We start from the raw sequence: 15,409 nt of genomic DNA, 5'->3' as shown, positions 1-15,409 counted from the left end.
CCTCCATGATATCTTCCATCGATACCCCTTTAAACAGAGCGAAAGAAGTGGACAAGCTCCGAGTATCGTGTGCCTTTGCCATTGAAAAATCTTCTTCCTTGGCCTCTTTATAACATCCTTCAATAGTTTGGACAATCCATCTGGAGATGGTATCTCTAGAAGCAGCATGACATCTATTATCCTTGTAAGTGACAAAAAGCTGCTCTACCTTCTTCCTGAACTTTGCAGTTCTAGACAAATAACAACGAAGTGCTCTATAAGGGCACACTAAACTGTCCTCCTCTATAGAGGAGAATTCTGACATTTTAGGTAGAAAGATCTTTTTGGCTACATAAGATAGAGATTCATTTTTCGCCAAAAACCCTGGGTGAGGGATCAGGAGAAACTCCCTTTTTATCCCATCTAACATGGCCTTCTTTACAGCAGAGGGCTTGTAAACAACTACGTCTTCTGCCTGAAGCAATAGCAACTAAAAATACAGTCTTGAACATCAAAAATTTCAATGGACTATTTACAAGAGGTTCAAACAGAGCTTACATTTATGAAAGACTCCAAGAAGGTGCTAGCCTTCATTGAATTGGTCTGATATTTACATATGCTTTTAGCAGGCTCTCTAATCTTGGATGGTTCTACCTTAATCCCTTCCAACCAGGACGGATCAGCAAAATAGCCGACTTATACCCTTGAATATTTCTAACTTGTAGGTTCTTCTTTGAAAACAAATATTCCATGAACTCTGCAATCTGACTTACAGTTGCCAAAAACGGATCGATCCCGTTCTGTGAAGCCCATTTTGAGTAAATCCTAACTCTGGCATTGTATGTGTGGTAGATACTAGATCGTCTAGCCCCAACTGCTCTCTCAGCAACTGCTGCTGAAAAGCCTTCCGCATCATACTGTCTCCTGACAACTTCCATGCAGTCAACTGGAGAAGTTGAGGAGATGGATGCAGTTTCTTGTTGTGAGGCTGTCTGATCAAATCCAGTCTCTCTGATAACTTTATTGGATACTCTATTAGGAGATCTATTAAATCTGGAAACCATGCTTGTCTCTCCCAGAATGGTGCTATCAGAATAAGAGTTATCTTCCCTTGTTGTACCTTCCTTATCACTCGTGCTACCAATGATATTGGGGGGTAAGCATAAGTGTACATCCCTTCCCAATTCTGAGCTAGAGCGTCGACAGCCAAAGCCTGACTGTCCGGTACCGGAGACATATACACCGGGAGACAGAACCAAAATCTTATCATCATGGTACCAGAGACATATACACCGGGAGACAGAACCAAAATCTTATCATCATCCTAACTTTTCACACAAAAAATAATGATGTATATGTGATCAGGATGATGTTTAGTGATGCCATGTTATTAATGAATTATATTATATGAATTGATTTGTTTTTTATACTTTAGTGAAGAAGACATAGACTACACAGAAGAAATGGCCACCACATTTATACAAGAGAGTATAAAGCAGTGTGAGGGTGGTCGCCCCCAAAGGGGCCCTTATCTAGCCCAGTTAGAACTCATCAAACAGATGAAAGAGCAAAACAGGTGGAAAACGGACAACACAGAAAGTGAACAGTTTGGTAAGAGTTGATAACAGACATCACAGAAAGTGAACAGTTTGGTCAGATTTTGTAATAGACATCACAGAAAGTGAACAGTTTGGTAAGATTTTGTAACAGACAACACAGAAAGTGAACAGTTTGGTAAGATTTTGTAACAGACATCACAGAAAGTGAACAGTTTGGTCAGATTTTGTAACAGACAACACAGAAAGTGAACAGTTTGGTAAGATTTTGTAATAGACATCACAGAAAGTGAACAGTTTGGTCAGATTTTGTAATAGACATCACAGAAAGTGAATAGTTTGGTAAAATTTTGTAATAGACATCACAGAAAGTGAACAGTTTGGTAAGATTTGATAACAGACAACACAGAAAGTGAACAGTTTGGTCAGATTTTGTAATAGACATCACAGAAAGTGAACAGTTTGGTCAGATTTTGTAATAGACATCACAGAAAGTGAACAGTTTGGTCAGATTTTGTAATAGACATCACAGAAAGTGAATAGTTTGGTCAGAGTTTATATAATAAACCTGTATAAGATGATTACTTGAGTGTGGTATCAGCTTTGATTTTGCTTTGTTTGGATATTTTCATTAAAGAATTCAAGTGAAGGTTATTTCGCAGGGTGCAGGATTTACAATAAATTTAACACCTGCCTCTGCCAGGGATCAAACTCGGGACCTCTGGATTTCTAGTCTGACGCTCAACCGATCGAGCTAAAGAGAAGTTCTCTCTAGCCGAGCGATATATTGCGGCTAGTATTGACCAGGGTTACAGTTATGTACAAGGTCGTTGTTGATTATATTTACAGGGGATCCACTTCAGCTACTACTACGATACTACGACCTGTTCGGAGATAAACCATGCTGTTTTGAGGATATGAAGTCATTTACTAAACTGCTCACCGAGGCCAAGGAAACTAAGGTATAACTGTTGATAAAGTTTACAAATACATCATGCTGTAGTCTCATAATTTGCCTTTTTGTTAAGACTACCAAAATATGATGCTGTAGTCTTATAAATTATCTCTTTTTAAATAAGTTTGGTGAATTAGGAATAACATATTGGATGCTAACATCTATCCTAAATTAGATTTTGAAATGGCAATATGTTAGCATAAGTGATATGTAAATATATTTGAACATGGTCTACTTTTACTTTTCAGTTAATATCCCAGGTGACAGAATCTTTGGACCTACCCAATGGAGAAGACTCTATAGGTTATGCCTCTAGTGTAAGTTCAGTTCTTGTTCAACAAACTGACTGTAAAGCAACTTCCATTGTGGGATGACATAAATGTGGTGACTTATGTCATATCTTAATATTTAATGACTTTTTCATAACAATTTAACATCAAGATTTAGAATTGTATAGTTTGTCTGAAACAACGTTGGGAAGATATTTTATTACATTTTCCTATCCCTTGTAAAATAGATGAAATTGAGGTATCAGTGAATGTTACTTGATTTACAGTAATCCTCAAGATATTGTGTGTATCATACAAATCAAATATCTGAATCAATTTCTCTCTTTAGTCTTAAATTTTGAAAATCAAGCTTAAAAAGTTACATAAAATCTAGAAAGGAGCAATCTGACATTAAATGTTCTTTATATCTGTATGTGTCAATTAGAGTTTGAGGAACTTTATTTTATGATATTACAGGTAAAGCAGATGCAGCGACACATCACTCTGTTACAGTTGATGCGGTACATTGGACACCATGACAAACAGTCGTCAGAAGAGCGTCTGATCTTAGTCAAGGAATACATACAGCGCTACCACCACGGCCTCAGTTATGGTTAGTAGAACTAGACAGTCACATGTAAATAGTATCACACAACGCTACCACCACGGCCTCAGTTATGGTTAGTAGAACTAGACAGTCACATGTAAATAGTATCGTACAGTGCTACCACCACGGCCTCAGTTATGGTTAGTAGAACTAGACAGTCACATGTAAATAGTATTGTACAGTGCTACCACCACAGCCTCAGTTATGGTTAGTAGAACTAGACAGTCACATGTAAATAGTATCGTACAGTGCTACCACCACGGCCTCAGTTATGGTTAGTAGAACTAGACAGTCACATGTAAATAGTATCGTATACAGTGCTACCACCACGGCCTCAGTTATGGTTAGTAGAACTAGACAGTCACATGTAAATAGTATCGTACAGTGCTACCACCACGGCCTCAGTTATGGTTAGTAGAACTAGACAGTCACATGTAAATAGTATCGTACAGCGCTACCACCACGGCCTCAGTTATGGTTAGTAGAACTAGACAGTCACATGTAAATAGTATCGTACAGCGCTACCACCACGGCCTCAGTTATGGTTAGTAGTAGAACTAGACAGTCACATGTAAATAGTATCGTACAGCGCTACCACCACGGCCTCAGTTATGGTTAGTAGAACTAGACAGTCACATGTAAATAGTATCTACAGCCTACCCCACGCTCAGTTATGGTTAGTAGAACTAACAGTCACATTAAATAGTATCATACAGCGCTACCACCACGGCCTCAGTTATGGTTAGTAGAACTAGACAGTCACATGTAAATAGTATCATACAGCGCTACCACCACGGCCTCAGTTATGGTTAGTAGAACTAGACAGTCACATGTAAATAGTATCATACAGCGCTACCACCACGGCCTCAGTTATGGTTAGTAGAACTAGACAGTCACATGTAAATAGTATCATACAGCACTACCACCACGGCCTCAGTTATGGTTAGTAGAACTAGACAGTCACATGTAAATAGTATCGTACAGCGCTACCACCACGGCCTCAGTTATGGTTAGTAGAACTAGACAGTCACATGTAAATATTATCACATAATTAGGATATCACAAATACTTTGATAACCTCATAATTAATCTGCGATATTGCAAGATTTTTTCTTCTTAAAGATAGAAACCAGAAAGAAAGTTTTATGTTTTCAAAAATGGATGGGCCCTTGTATTTCAAGTTATATATTTGAACTTAATTACAATATGATGATTCCATAGCTAGTCATGTAAGAACCTCTTTAAATACCAGCCCATTTATTTTCACTCTGAGTACAGACCTACAGTACTGTACCCCCTGTTAGCTGTGTTGTTTGTTTTGTATAGGTAAAGAACTTCTGAGTTCAGACCTACAGTACTGTACCTCCTGTTAGCTGTGTTGTTTGTTTTGTATAGGTAAAGAACTTCTGAGTACAGACCTACAGTACTGTACCTCCTGTTAGCTGTGTTGTTTGTTTTGTATAGGTAAAGAACTTCTGAGTACAGACCTACAGTACTGTACCCCCTGTTAGCTGTGTTGTTTGTTTTGTATAGGTAAAGAACTTCTGAGTACAGACCTACAGTACTGTACCCCCTGTTAGCTGTGTTGTTTGTTTTGTATAGGTAAAGAACTTCTGAGTACAGACCTACAGTACTGTACCTCCTGTTAGCTGTGTTGTTTGTTTTGTATAGGTAAAGAACTTCTGAGTACAGACCTACAGTACTGTACCTCCTGTTAGCTGTGTTGTTTGTTTTGTATAGGTAAAGAACTTCTGAGTACAGACCTACAGTACTGTACCTCCTGTTAGCTGTGTTGTTTGTTTTGTATAGGTAAAGAACTTCTGAGTACAGACCTACAGTACTGTACCTCCTGTTAGCTGTTTGTTTGTTTTGTATAGGTAAAGAACTTCTGAGTACAGACCTACAGTACTGTACCTCCTGTTAGCTGTGTTGTTTGTTTTGTATAGGTAAGAACTTCTGAGTACAGACCTACAGTACTGTACCTCCTGTTAGCTGTGTTGTTTGTTTTGTATAGGTAAAGAACTTCTGAGTACAGACCTACAGTACTGTACCTCCTGTTAGCTGTGTTGTTTGTTTTGTATAGGTAAAGAACTTCTGAGTACAGACCTACAGTACTGTACCTCCTGTTAGCTGTGTTGTTTGTTTTGTATAGGTAAAGAACTTCTGAGTACAGACCTACAGTACTGTACCTCCTGTTAGCTGTGTTGTTTGTTTTGTATAGGTAAAGAACTTCTGAGTACAGACCTACGTACTGTACCTCCTGTTAGCTGTGTTGTTTGTTTTGTATAGGTAAAGAACTTCTGAGTTACTGACCTACTGTAGCTACTGTTTGTTTGTATAGGTAAAGAACTTCTGAGTACAGACCTACAGTACTGTGATAACTACCTCCTGTTGCTGTGTTGATATTTGGAGAGAAACAAGTAAGTCATCTGTATCATTATCTTTTATATTGCTTCAAAAAATAACAAAAAAATTGTCACAGAAAAACTTCAGCAATTTCATTACAAGGCTTTCTTTTTTAATAGATAAAATTTGATTGATTTTGTCATTGATAAAATTATTAAGTTTATGTGTGTTTTGATAAGAACAATATGTTATTTGATATCACATCTGATGCTGCTATATGCTAGTACTTGTTGTATCATTTCCATTTTCTTCTTTACAGAAAATGACTCTCTGGTTTGGCAGGCGATAGTTCAATTAGAAAAAGGCATCAAGAACAGTCGCTCCAACTTCCATATGAAGTTGATCCTGATGCGTCTGTATTGTTTAATGGGTGAGTGATAGTAAATAAACTCTGTAAATATTTGACAGTAGGTAAACTATCAAAATCTGAATGACATAAGAGATAACAGTGTAGATTTAATGTATTACTTTAAATGTATCAGTTTGACCTGATCATATTTTACTACAAACTTGTTTTTGAACAGGTTAACACTGTAGTAAGTTTGAGCATTTGTAGTAATCTTAGTAAATGACTTTTCTAAAGAGAAAAAAAACAACTTTACTACTGGATAACCGATGGACTATGAGATAAATGTATGCTTTGATATTGATATAATATTTGATATAAGTCTGTTCTCTTATAATTCTGTAGGGGCTTACGGGCCCTGCCACACAGTGTACGAGTCCATGGAGGTGAAACATGTGATGAACGATACATTAGGGTAAGTCGGCATGATGTCCTGGAAATACCAAGAGGATTATAAATATTTTCAAAAATTCAATAAATGACTGATGTAATGGAATTTTAGTCATACAAATAATTACATATGATGAGTCTTAATTTTTACTAGCCATTTCTAAGGTATAGCTTGTGGAATAAGTTTTAGAAAATTGAAAATTACCTGGTAAGTAAATGAATGAATAGTCCTTCATTATATTTTGCTGTGCGTTCCCTTGAGGTAATCAAAATTATGTTTTCTTTGATTAGTTGTTGAAAGAAAACTCACTAGAAGTCTGAGAACAAAGATTTTAATGACTGTTATTCTTATCAGTCAGTGAAAGACAGGCATGAATTTTATGTGATTTCTGTATAGAAAGTTTGTAAATAACAAGATTTTCTACCTTTCAGGCATACGATAGCCAACCATGTTGGGCGCCTAGGACATTTTGTGGCAGCCTGTGCTATGTATGGTACAATGCTACGATTTTTTGCAGTCAATCATAAAGAGGTAACTGGTTTACTTTCTATAAACAGAACAATTATGGCTATTCAAGGAATCAAGTTTTAGTGTAAAATACTAATATGGGGTAGAGGTGGGGAGGCAGTGGTAGAATTTCATTTCAAGCAATTTTATTGAACAATCAAAAGAATAAAGTAACAAGCTAGGCCTGTACAAGCCCTCACCTATAAGCCAGGGGTAGAATATTGATCATGCTGACCATTTAGCCATACTCTCACAGAGTGAAGGGTTACTGTTTGAATATCAGATACCTTAACCACTTAGCCATTGTGTCACATGGAAGACTTCAGACACAATAACCACTAAGCCACCATGGCACAGAGTGTGAGACTAATTGTAGAATATCAGACACCACTTAGCCACCATGGCACAGAATGTGAGACTAATTGCAGAATATCCGACACCACTTAGCCACTCTGATTGTGTTGTGATACCTTGGTTACAGTTTGTATATGATGTACATGTTCTCTTCTCCAGACAGCTGAATACCTGATAGCCTCCTACAAGTATGGTTCATTTAGCAAGGTGAGTGTTAGGGAAATAAAAGTATGGTTCATTTAGCAAGGTGAGTGATAGGGAAATAAAAGTATGGTTCATTCAGCAAGGTAAGTAATAGGGAAATAAAAGTATGGTTCATTTAGCAAGGTAAGTAATAGGGAAATAAAAGTATGGTTCATTTAGCAAGATGAGTGATGAGGAAATAAAAGTATGGTTCATTTAACAAGGTAAGTCGTAGGGAAATAAAAGTATGGTTCATTTAGCAAGGTGAGTGATAGGGAAATAAAAGTATGGTTCATTTAGCAAGGTGAGTGTTGGGGAAATAAAAGTATATATCATTTAACTGAGTGTTGGGGAAATAAAAGTATGGTTCATTTAACAAGGTGAGTGATAGGGAAATAAAAGTATGGTTCATTTAGCAAGGTGAGTCATAGGGAAATAAAAGTATGGTTCATTTAGCAAGGTGAGTGATAGGGAAATAAAAGTATGGTTCATTTAGCAAGGTGAGTGATAGGGAAATAAAAGTATGGTTCATTTAACAAGGTGAGTGATAGGGAAATAAAAGTATGGTTCATTTAACAAGGTGAGTGTTGGGGAAATAAAAGTATGGTTCATTTAACAAGGTAAGTCGTAGGGAAACAATATGGGGAAATAAAAGTATGGTTCATTTAGCAAGGTAAGTGGTAGGGAAATAATAGTATAGTTCATTTAGCAAGGTAAGTGTAGGGAAATAAAAGTATGGTTCATTTAGCAAGGTGAGTGATGGGAAATAAAAGTATGGTTCATTTAGCAAGGTAGTGTAAGGAAATAAAAGTATGGTTCATTTAACAAGGTGAAGGGAAATAAAAGTATGGTTCATTTAGCAAGGTGAGTGATGGGGAAATAAAATTATGGTTCATTTAACAAGGTGAGTGATAGGGAAATAAAAGTATGGTTCATTTAACAAGGTGAGTGTTGGGAATAAAAGTATGGTTCATTTAACAAGGTAAGTCGTAGGGAAACAATATGGGAAATAAAAGTATGGTTCATTTAGCAAGGTAAGTCGTAGGGAAATAATAGTATGGTTCATTTAGCAAGGTAAGTGTTAGGGAAATAAAAGTATGTTCATTTAGCAGTGAGTGATGGGGAAATAAAAGGATAGGTTAGGTTCATTTACAAGGTAAGTAATGAGTGATAGGGAAATAAAAGTATGGTTCATTTAGCAAGGTGAGTGATAGGGAAATAAAAGTATGGTTCATTTAGCAAGGTGAGTGATAGGGAAATAAAAGTATGGTTCATTACAGAGAAGGTAATAGGGAAATAATAGTATAGTTCATTTAACAAGGTGAGTGATAGGGAAATAAAAGTATGGTTCATTTAACAAGGTGAGTGTTAGGGAAATAAAGTATGGTTCATTTAGTAAGGTGAGTGTTGGGAATTAAAAGTATGGTTCATTTAGCAAGGTGAGTATAGGGAAATAAAAGTATGGTTCATTAAGCAAGGTGAGTGTGGGAAATAAAAGTATGGTTCATTTAACAAGGTGAGTGTTAGGGAAATAAAAGTATGGTTCATTTAACAAGGTGAGTGTAGGGAAATAAAAGTATGGTTCATTTAGCAAGGTGAGTGATAGGGAAATAAAAGTATGGTTCATTTAGCAAGGTGAGTGATAGGGAAATAAAAGTATGGTTCATTTAACAAGGTGAGTGATAGGGAAATAAAAGTATGGTTCATTTAACAAGGTGAGTGATAGGGAAATAAAGTATGGTTCATTAAAGGTAAGTGTAGGGAAATAAAGTATGGTTCATTTAGCAAGGTAAGTAATAGGGAAATAAAAGTATGGTTCATTTAGCAAGGTAAGTAAAATAGGGGAAATAAAAGTATGGTTCATTTTAGCAAGGTGAGTGAATGGGGAAATAAAAGTATGGTTCATTTAACAAGGTGAGTGTAGGGAAATAAAGTATGGTTCATTTAACAAGGTGAGTGTAGGGAAATAAAAGTATGGTTCATTTAACAAGGTGAGTGATAGGGAAATAAAAAGTATGGTTCATTTAGAAGGTGAGTGATGGGAAATAAAAGTATGGTTCATTTAAAGGGTTCAAGGTGAGTGATAGGGAAATAATTAGTATGTATGTAAGTATGGTTCATTAGCAAGGTGAGTGATGGGGAAATAAAAGTATGGTTCATTTAACAAGGTGAGTGTTAGGGAAATAAAAGTATGGTTCATTTAACAAGGTGAGTGTTAGGGAAATAAAAGTATGGTTCATTTAACAAGGTAAGTCATAGGGAAATAATAGTATGGTTCATTAAGCAAGGTGAGTGATGGGGAAATAAAAGTATGGTTCATTTAACAAGGTGAGTGTTAGGGAAATAAAAGTATGGTTCATTTAACAAGGTGAGTGATAGGGAAATAAAAGTATGGTTCATTTAGCAAGGTGAGTGATGGGGAAATAAAAGTATGGTTCATTTAACAAGGTGAGTGATAGGGAAATAAAAGTATGGTTCATTTAACAAGGTGAGTGATAGGGAAATAAAAGTATGGTTCATTTAGCAAGGTGAGTAATAAACACTTTGGTATCAACTTTGGGAGTTAGATACAACATTATTACGGTATGTTCAAATTAATTAATTCTTTCTATACCATTGTTGGATACACTTGACAAAATTTTACTCTCCCTCTTCCATGTCGTCAGGCATTGTTGACATATTTAAGTGTTCTGTAAAACCTCCAGGGGTGAAACTAAAAACTACTTTTGGGACGAAATCCTAAAAAAATCGGTGGAAAGAATAAAATATATATAAACTTGTAGTTGAAAAAAACCTTGATGTGACAATTTATGTTTTTGAAAGATTGGGAATACCATGCAATAATTTGAAACAGAATCATGAATTTGTGACTATTAAAAAGGAAATATGCATACAATTGTATATCGGTGACACTAACAATTTTGTTTTTGATCTGTTTCAATTACTTCAACTCATTAACTACTATTCCAGATACATGAATTTGTGAAATTCCGAGAGCGCTTACAAAAGTCTTTACAGTACTCATCTGCAATGACAGAAAGTATGCTGCTTGATTTAGTACTAGAAACTTCCAAGTAAGTAACCAGGGCTGATTACCTTATAAACTGATTTCTCATATCTGATTTGTCTCAGTTGAGATGTTTTGTTTTTTGTTTCAAATTTATAGAGATATTGTTCCTTTGATATAAAGACTTGATTTTGATATTGTATTATTTTTATCAGATTATAAAACCATTATACACGCTGTGCTAAAAAGCTACTTGAAATAATATGCCTATTGATAAAGAAAATCTTTCAGAGATAATGAAACAAGTGTTTTCTATGTAATTTTCAGCCATTTAAGCACGGAACAGATGGTGATATATATGGAAATAGATCCAGAAAAAGGTAAATGGTGTTTCTTTGTACAATAAGGTACCAATGCCACTTAGCATTTTGTTAGATAAAGTGTATTTTATACATTGGTAGGATATTAATTTCAAAATACTACCATGTAGGAATAACTTTTTCAATAATTGGATTATGTATTCAGCATTTAATATCTCAAATTTTTGTGTGAAAAGTCTTTGAAATGTCCTGAATATTCTTCATAACCAATTTTAGATCAGACTTTTTATTCTTTGTTCCTTTATTTTTGGTTTTAATGTTAATGTTTATTTAAGCTCAACAGAGTTTGATATGGAGAAGTTGGCTCATATAATGATTGATACAAGGATACAAATATTAGTTAACATATTGATGTCCATCATACATTCTTGAGGATATGAATCTCACAGATTTCAAGACCAGTTTATAGAAGGTCATTTGATTTCCAGAAAAAAATGGCTATGATGATCTCTGTGATAATCGGGATTTCTCTGTGATGGAGTCCTGGGAACCTCACTCAAGGTAAGTGATAATCAGGATTTCTCTGTCATGAAGTCCTGGGAACCTCACTTAAGGTGGGTGATAATCGGGATTTCTCTGTCATGGAGTCCTGGGAACCTCACTTAAGGTAGGTAATAATCGGGATTTCTCTGTGATGGAGTTCTGGGAACCTCACTCAAGGTAAGTGATAATCAGGATTTCTCTGTCATGGAGTTCTGGGAACCTCACTTAAGGTAGGTGATAATTGGGATTTCTCTGTGCTGGAGTTCTGGGAACCTCACTCCAGGTAGGTGATAATTGGGATTTCTCTGTGATGGAGTTCTGGGAACCTCACTCCAGGTAGGTGATAATCAGGAGTTCTCTGTGATGGAGTCCTGGGAACCTCACTTAAGGTAAGTGATAATTGGGATTTGTCTGTGATGGAGTTCTGGGAACCTCACTCCAGGTAGGTGATAATCAGGATTTCTCTGTGATGGAGTCCTGGGAACCTCACTCAAGGTTGATGATAATCAGGATTTCTCTGTCATGGAATCCTGGGAATCTCACTTAAGGTGGGTGATAATCAGGATTTATATCACTCACTCAAAGTAAAGACAGGATATTGTTTAGTATATAAAACTACATTTATCTTTGTTTAAAGAAGCATTATAATATTTATTATGTTGAATCTAGGAAAGATTTCTTCGTAATTTGGGGAAAAATACACTATGCTGATACTCTCAACTTAAGCTTTGCCTTGGTAATCTTTAAGCAAATCTCAAATTCAGTGACCTAGAAGATTGTTAAATTAAATTGATGAATTCCATCTAGATATATAGTACCCGAGTACATGTATCTTCAAGGGAAGATAATTAGCTAGTTACTGTGTTTTATTATTTACTAGAAGCTTTGTATATTTATAACCTCTATTGATTTATCATAATTAACCTATCTGTGTGTGTATAATTCTTTGAGCTGTTTGTTCTTTGTGTTTGATTGATCAAGGTTTGTCAACTCTCTACATTGTTTAACTGTTTAGGTGTAGACTTGAAGAGGCTAAAATTCATTCTCGCAAGGAAGAGGTAGGTATTTATACAATTTCTTTAAAATTTCAATAATTATCTTTTTTCTATGGTTATAGTATAATTTTGTAATACTTTGCTTAAAAATGATTGTAATGTACATACCCTGATATAGCAAAAACATGTTTGCAATCATTTCATATTTATAAAATATTCATTCCCCGTTAATGTTCCATTATGATGTTTCTCTTGTGCCAGATTAACATGACTGTAGCTCTAAGTTTATCATGTACTACAGGTATTATGGCTAAAAGTGAGAAAGCTGACATTGCGGATCCTCACCGCAAGCGTCATGGTCGGCCAGCAGTGTGTCAAAGCGGACAGTCACACTAGTAATGGAATAAAAAATGACAAAAAACCACCAAACAAGGTCCTTGCCGATCTACTGTCTCAGCTGTCACAGCACACAGACTCGTGTAAGGAGTTCTCCACCCCATATCAGGTTAGTAGAGTTCTCCACCCCATATCAGGTTAGTAGAGTTCTCCATCACATATCAATTTGGTAGAATTCTCCACTCCATATCAGGTAAGCAGAGTTTTCCACCCCATATATCAGGTTAGCAGAGTTCTCCACCCCACAACAGGTTAGTAGAGTTCTCCACCCCATATCACAGGTTAGTAGAGTTCTCCACCCCATATCAGGTTAGTAGAGTTCTCCACCCCATATCAGGTTAGTAGAGTTCTCCACCCCATATCAATTTGGTAGAGTTCTCCACCCCATATCAGGTTAGTAGAGTTCTCCACCCCATATCAGGTTAGTAGAGTTCTCCACCCCATATCAGGTTAGTAGAGTTCTCCACCCCATATCAGGTTAGTAGAGTTCTCCACCCCATATCAGGTTAGTAGTCTCAGCCCCATATCAGGTTAGTAGTCTCAGCCCCATATCAGGTTAGTAGTCTCAGCCCCATATCAGGTTAGTAGTCTCAGCCCCATATCAGGTTAGTAGTCTCAGCCCCATATCAGGTTAGTAGTCTCAGCCCCATATCAGGTTAGTAGTCTCAGCCCCATATCAGGTTAGTAGTCTCAGCCCCATATCAGGTTGGTAGTCTCAGCTCCATATCAGGTTAGTAGTCTCAGCCCCATATCAGGTTGGTAGTCTCAGCTCCATATCAGGTTAGTAGTCTAAGCCCCATATCAGGTTAGTAGTCTCAGCACTCCTGTATAGAAATTAATCATCAGAAATAAATGAACAAAATCGCTCCATCATTAAAGTGAAAAAATGTCTGTAAAGTTGATTTTACGTCATTGCTACTGGCTCTACTATGTGTTTAACATCAATTTCGTAAAATTAAGCCTTGTCAAAACTAACATGAAAATACACTTAATATCAATATTTTTAAATGAGTAGTCTGGCACAGAAAACCAGTCTAAATGCTTTCATTGACCTTCCAAAAGTCCTTACATATCAAAACGACAGTCAATTTCTGCTTACGTTGTCCAGTTAGACCAGTGATATTTCGGGAAAGCCCCATGTTAGTTTAACACAGTGCTAAAACTAAATTCGCCTAACTCTTTGAAAGTGAGGCTGCCTGGAAATGTCAACACGGATAAAGCCAGCCAGGAGGATATTTAAGGATTCCTATAATATAAATTACTTTCTTCAAGTGCCCGACTATTCACTTCAAATAATCCTAACTGACTGTCAGTAATCTGACTTTTGATCATAATCAATAACTGTTACCAATGTAAAATGATAATATGTGTGGTTGTTTCAGTATCCTGTCCATGGTCCATTCAGGACACGATTGTGTTCATATCTCAGTGAACGCCACTGTGAAGCTTTCACCAACATGATCAGTAATGTGATGTATGTACACCATCTTCACGACAATGGCCTAGGTAAGAATAATTATTCACGGTAATTATTGTGGCAGTTCCCTCACTTGTTAAATACAGTAATTAAAGATTGCTAATGGCTGCATGTCAGCAGATATCATTTACTTAAAGTTATATGTGCCGTATTTTTCATACACACGAATCAAGATAAGCTGTTAATGTATTATTCATCACCAAAAGTTACTAACATTTTGAAAATAACAGTCCTTTCAATGCATTGGTTTTAATTTTACAAGTAGAAATAAGAGCAGAAATGATTTTTAGCAGTACTGCCAAAAATCATTATAATGTACATCTATAGTGAAGCGAAATGAGTACCTACGGTCAGACAATGAAGCTAAATTGTAGTCTACAATTTCATTTCACATTTTTACAGTGTTGTTAGTAATTGTAAAATGGTTTCTGCAGGAAAGTTTCCATCTAAACATACAAAAGGCATAAATAACAACAATTTTACAGTACATAATTTCTGTGTTGTAACTAACGTTTATAAGGCATCTGAAGCCATTTGAAGGATTTCCACGGCTTAATTTACAAAACCTTATGGTTTTCAATAGATTAATGAAGAAAAATTAACATGCCAAAATTTTCGCCCAGTTACGGCACATATAACTTTAAAAACAAGATATTTTATTTACTATCAAATATTATAAACATGGAAAATGATATGCTCTGAAAAACTTGATTTGGACAGTTTTGTTTTAAACAAGTAAAATGATAACAGTACTCACTATGAAGCTACTGTAACTCCCATTGTCATTCCAGATACAATAGACAACGAAAAAGAAGAAAAATTAAGGACATCTGTACCAGAGTTGATTAGTGGTAAGTCTTAGTAAGATATACACATGTACCGTGTTTCACCGCAAATAAGATCCCCCTCCCAGAGAAGAAATAAAGGTCAAAAGTGGTGGGGGGTCTTATTTGCGGACAACCCGTCTGATAACGTCGATCTATGAGGTCGCCATCTTGGATTTTTTAATGTCCTGTCATTGTTGTAACAGTCGTATGACAGATGGGTAATAGCAAGATGTTCAAGTATTTATAATGATAATGAAGACGTGTGAGTAAAATTAAATCAAATGTTATGAC

At 36.0% G+C, this 15,409-nt stretch overlaps 1 protein-coding gene across 1 annotated transcript in view; it reads left to right on the top strand.

The window, feature by feature from the left end:
• Positions 1 to 15,409, top strand: part of LOC138332124 (N-alpha-acetyltransferase 25, NatB auxiliary subunit-like) — a 30,535-nt gene that overhangs the window by 4,796 nt on the left and 10,330 nt on the right. The window contains 17 exon segments of the mRNA XM_069280090.1: positions 1,415 to 1,590; positions 2,385 to 2,497; positions 2,739 to 2,807; positions 3,237 to 3,372; positions 5,708 to 5,759; positions 5,761 to 5,786; positions 6,032 to 6,142; positions 6,464 to 6,533; positions 6,941 to 7,040; positions 7,530 to 7,577; positions 10,524 to 10,627; positions 10,888 to 10,940; positions 11,369 to 11,441; positions 12,439 to 12,481; positions 12,720 to 12,923; positions 14,197 to 14,320; positions 15,083 to 15,142. Coding sequence (XP_069136191.1) covers positions 1,415 to 1,590; positions 2,385 to 2,497; positions 2,739 to 2,807; positions 3,237 to 3,372; positions 5,708 to 5,759; positions 5,761 to 5,786; positions 6,032 to 6,142; positions 6,464 to 6,533; positions 6,941 to 7,040; positions 7,530 to 7,577; positions 10,524 to 10,627; positions 10,888 to 10,940; positions 11,369 to 11,441; positions 12,439 to 12,481; positions 12,720 to 12,923; positions 14,197 to 14,320; positions 15,083 to 15,142 — 1,562 coding nt within the window.

Source organism: Argopecten irradians, chromosome 9, assembly GCF_041381155.1.
Source record: "Argopecten irradians isolate NY chromosome 9, Ai_NY, whole genome shotgun sequence".
In the NCBI taxonomy this organism is placed as follows: domain Eukaryota; kingdom Metazoa; phylum Mollusca; class Bivalvia; order Pectinida; family Pectinidae; genus Argopecten; species Argopecten irradians.
The sequence above is the reverse complement of the archived record's forward strand: the minus strand, read 5'-3'. Positions and strand labels throughout refer to the sequence as shown.